General features: G+C 40.0%; 1 protein-coding gene across 2 annotated transcripts in view; it reads left to right on the top strand.

Moving 5' to 3' along the window:
• LOC138011683 (receptor-type tyrosine-protein phosphatase epsilon-like) overlaps window positions 1-5000 on the top strand; it is a 45475-nt gene that overhangs the window by 28188 nt on the left and 12287 nt on the right. For both annotated transcript variants that reach the window (XM_068858808.1, XM_068858809.1), the window contains exons 11-13: window positions 654-806; window positions 3117-3286; window positions 3852-3987. In XM_068858808.1, coding sequence (XP_068714909.1) covers window positions 654-806; window positions 3117-3286; window positions 3852-3987 — 459 coding nt within the window. The remainder of the gene's footprint in view (window positions 1-653; window positions 807-3116; window positions 3287-3851; window positions 3988-5000) is intronic.

Genomic DNA, 5000 nt, shown 5'->3' with positions numbered 1-5000 from the left:
ATGAAGATTTCTCCGAAAGTTAGTGGGAAAAATTCACAATAACTGAACAATAGTTCATCAAACGCTTGAAATAGTTTTCGCTTTTCAAACACCGTTTATTTTAAAATAAAAGCGAAAGTGCATAGGTAACTATTTGCGATATATCAGGAAAATATCCATGGGAAATTCAGAATCTCGAGAGGTAGTTCAAAACTGGCACGCAGATTTGAATACTTAGTTCAAATTTCAAAACTACTGTTCACCGCGTGACGTAGCTTGACTGTAACCCCTTTGAAGGTGTTAGCCCTATTTTACCATTGCATCAAGACATGCCAAGATCTTGAAGTAATCTTCGACAAGGTCTTCAAAGACTGGCCAAAATCTTATTTTGTCTCTGTAAGAGTATAGATTATTCCTTCTTATTTGCTTGCCACCCTATTATCGCATACTTCATTGTCGGAGTGACGAAAGAATCCGAAAAATCAGCCAATTACGAGGCTCGCTTTTTGCTTTGTGATTGACTGACGATCGGAAGCGTTCGGGAGCGGGATCGGACGAAGACGGAATCGTTGTATCTCCGATTCTGTGGAGCTTACGATTCCACTTGTCATCTTTGTGGTTGTCTACTGTCAACAATACCTTGAAGTTTTACTTTACGACCATATTCCTTTTAGCACAAGTGTGCAATGTATTGGCCATCTAGACAAACGAAGACCGAAGTGCATGGGCCATTAAGAATAACCCATCTAGACGAGGAAGCTTTTGCCTTTTACACTGTGCGGAGGTTTGAAGTGGAACCTGTTGACCTAAGCAGCCATTATCGTCAAGTAAGTACGCACCTTCCGTTTTTTAGTATATGAAATTTTATAAACAGCACTACAGGAAAGTATCGCTATGTATATTCTATTCGTTATGGAAAGACTTAAGGCCCGGTCGAACGGCTTCAACCCTCTTCGATTTTGTTGAACGATGTTGACAGCCGAGGTGGGCAAACGGTTTTAACACATCATCAACATTTGATTCAACAAAGCTTCACGAGAGGCCTGGTATTCAGTCTCAGGCTGCAGCCGCGGTTGTTACTATGGTTACCGACCCAAAGATCCGTAACACCGCACAATTATTCAAGATGGCTGCGCCCCGGAAAATTTGAAAACAAAAGCAAGCAATTCTAAAATTGATTTCTTTCGGGTACAAAGGCTTTATTTGGAAGAAGTTCAAGCAATTTTGATCGTAAACATTATGTTCTGTGGTTTAAAGTACCTTGTTGCTGGAGAGGAGGTTTCGTTTAAATAAATTTACTGCCACTGTGATGTAACCACTTTTAACCATGCTTAAGTCTTAGGAATAATTCTTCTCAACTAATAAGCTTTGGTAATGTGTTTCTTCTTGCATGCGAAGTGTAAATATACATCTGCCGCAGTGATTTCTCGTGGAAATAACTGGGTAAGAAATCTGTGAGATAAGATTGTTAGTAAACTTCTTTTTAAAAATTTTGAAATGAATTTACACTACAAAGAAACGTCTGCGGTTAAATGAATTACTTCTAAGTATTGTACCACTCTATAATGTAGTCGTGTTGTAAAAAGCCTCCCTCGGAAACCCAGGGTCACTCAGTCGGGTCGGGACGAGACGAGAAAATCACGGGCAAAATTAAACATAGCCATAAAGGAGCTAAATGAGTTACGTAAAAAGGCAACTTTTTGCTGTCGAAAACAGTCAAACATAAGACTTTTAGGTCCATGTTAACCGGTATTCTTAAACCTTTTCCATAGTAAGTATAATCGCTTCATTATTTCATTTCCATTTCATGGGGTGATTTCGCTCAGTGATTTATGAAACCAAACTTATCTTTTATCTCTGATAGAGTAAGCACTCAGAACGAAGATGACTCTCCCTTCTTACCCATCTTAAACATAATACACCGCTGTCGTTTATTAAAAACTACTGTGGCGAATTCTGGACGCGATTTTTGTAAACTTTGATATGAAGATAAATCTTTTAACCTAAACGCGAATCCTGAAACCCACAACTGCACTTTGCGGGTCAAGCGGCATAGCTAATAAAGGTCTTAAATAAAATCCTAAGTGACGCAAGGCTCAGTCGCAAAGGTGATCATTGCGCTTTTGCGCAAAACGGCTCACACATTTTGGATGTTGCATGGTGTTGTACTCGTTTGGCCACTTCACGCTTAACTTCACGCAACGTTGTTGCACTAGGGTATGCGCGCTAGGTCCACTTGTTGCGTGCCAGGGGCCTGGGGTACATAAACCACGACATGTTGCGTTGAAAATGTTAGAAATGTTGGGTGCGTGTGGCCAGCCCGTTCAACACATGTCGCGACATCATGCCACAATGTTGCAAGATGTTGCGTTGAAATGTTGCGAGTGTTTGGCCAGGCCTTAATGAGCAAAACAACGACTCTGCACGTGCGCTTTAAAGTTTTGTACATTTCTTTCCTTTCTCTGCCAATCTGCAAGGTGAAATGACTAAATCTCAAGTTTTAAGGAAGACGAGAGCACACAAGCGCAAATCTTTGGTTTTCCTTCTTAGTTTCAACATTCTTCCTCCCAATTCAGTTCCTGGGTAGTTCGGATTGTTTGTGGAAGTAGAACAACCTGGAATAATCACGAAAAACGTTAAAAAAGTAAACTAGCAATATTAAATGACGTTTTCGCGGCCTTCGCCGTCTTAGATCTTAAGAACTTGAGCAACGACAACGACGACTGCAACAAGAACGTCACAAATTTGCATATTTAGTGGACAAAAACAATAGCTTCGCACGCCCTCTACGTGCGTTTTTCACTTTTGTCCATTTCTTTGCCGACGCGAAATAGCCAAATTTGAGGTTTTATGAAGGACTTCAGCACTTGACGATAAATTTTCATTTTCTTCCATAAATTAAGTGCCGTTCCAACGAGTGTTATATTTGAGGAACTACCACACCCTTGTCATATTAGAAAGGTTGAAATAGTCACGTAGCGATTAAAATTAAGCAAATTTAAATTTTGAGATGACGTTCTCGTTGCCGTCGCTGTCGTCGTTGCTTAAGCTCCCTTTTAACTCCCTAATGATTGTTAGCAGCCTGTCTTTTGCCGTTGCTATAGTTAATTATCTATTCTCTATATTGTTCCCATCAGGATAAGGCAGAAGATGAAGTAAAGCCGATGACTGTCTGTCAGTATCATTTTACGGGTTGGCCGGATCACGGTGCTCCGGACGTTGGCTGTGAATATCCGGCGCTTAACTTTATTCTCAAGTCAGCCTCTTCTAGTCAAGATAGAGCCGGTCCCATCATTGTTCACTGCAGGTACTGAGATGGATTGGGGTTTACAATAAAACAATGCATTTCCCAAGTCAAGCTGTCTTTATTTGAGCTTTATCCGGAGGGACCCTGTAATAACTTGATTCTTACAGTGGAAATCCACAATTAAGTAGATGTTTTACAGGAAACCTGGTGCAAAGACGACATCATGGAGTTTCCGCACATTTGAACTCGTTTCCTGCGACCAACTTCTGCTCATATATTAATATTTATCTTTTTTAATCAATTGCTTTCTCTGTCCAAAGGAACTACGTACAGGATTCTTCCTTCGGTTCTTTTCGTAATTTATGGCGTTGTCAATAACCAGATAAATAAATTAGTAAATAAATAAATAAATAAATAAATAAATAAATAAATAAATGATGATAACGGTCATGATGATGCGTGACCCGTGTTGCATATATATTCGTAAAAATGTGGGCTAGTGTAGGCTGGGTGGAGCCTTTGGTTCGGTTGTACTGTAAATTATTCATGTGTTTGTATATGCTGTGTAGCAATGTCTCAGTTCTCCATTTAATTAATTTAATTAATTAATTATTTTTTTTTGCAGCGCTGGAGTCGGAAGAAGCGGTGCGTACATTGTTATCCACAGCATGGCGAAAAGAATGAATGTCAGTGGCGATGTGAATGTCTTTGACTTCTTGTCACACATCCGGGAACAAAGAAATCACCTTGTCCAAGAAGAGGTTTGTATTAGTGTAATAGGCAATTTCCGAGTTCACGCCTGCCTCGTCTTCAAAGCGAGTTTAAGTGCGAAGTTTTTGTCATGAAAATTAGTTTTCATTCATAGAGTAGTTTTCAATTGAGTGTCGTAAAACCAAAACCAAAGTAATTACTTTGGCCAATCAAAAAGGTCGGAGACAATCCAGTAAACCAATTAAAACTCGAAGTAATTACACGTAGCCGACACAAAGCGCGGGAAAATGTGCACGCGCGTACCACGATTGGTTCTGGTTTCACTTCTGATTGGTTGAAAAAATGGCGCGAAAACTTTGAACCAATCACTGAGTGAAGTAATCATAAACCAAAGTAATTCACTAATTACTTTCGACACTCAATAGGCCTTTTGCAACTAACGATCACATGGTACAAAATCCGCCATGCTGGAGGGCAAGCTCATTATTATTCCCCCACTGGGACATTAACACAAAGGCAAGTCAAGCTTGACTGGTTCAGGTCTCTTTGTTTTAATGTCCCAGTGGGGGAATAATAATTGAGCTTGCCCTCCAGCATGGCGGATTTTGTACTGTGTGATCGTTAGTTGCAGAAGGCCCATTGAAAACCGCTCTATGTAAAGTAGAACTAATTACCATCACAACAACTTCGCACTTAGACTCGCTTTGAAGAGAAGGCAGACATGAACTCGGAAATGGCCTATTCGTGTTATCCCTGCTATAAAAAAAATATACATGTATAAATTCGCGTTATTGACTATTTAAACCTTTTTAATATGACAAGGGTGTTGTATGCACCTAATTTAGGGGAGAAAATAAAAATACATCTTCAAGTGCTGACGTCCTTGATAAAGGCTATTTCACGTTGTTGGTTTGTAGACGACGGCAAAGAAACAGACGAAAGTGAAAAACGCACGTGCAGTGCGTGCAAAGCTATTGTTTTTGCCCACTAAATATGCAAATTCGTGCCGTTCTCGTTGCTTCAGTCCCCTATAGCCCTGGCCAAACTATCGTACAAAGTTGGA

This window comes from Montipora foliosa, chromosome 7, assembly GCF_036669935.1.
Source record: "Montipora foliosa isolate CH-2021 chromosome 7, ASM3666993v2, whole genome shotgun sequence".
NCBI classification, from domain to species: Eukaryota; Metazoa; Cnidaria; class Anthozoa; order Scleractinia; family Acroporidae; genus Montipora; species Montipora foliosa.
Note: the sequence above shows the minus strand (reverse complement) of the source record. Positions and strands in the feature narration are given on the sequence as shown.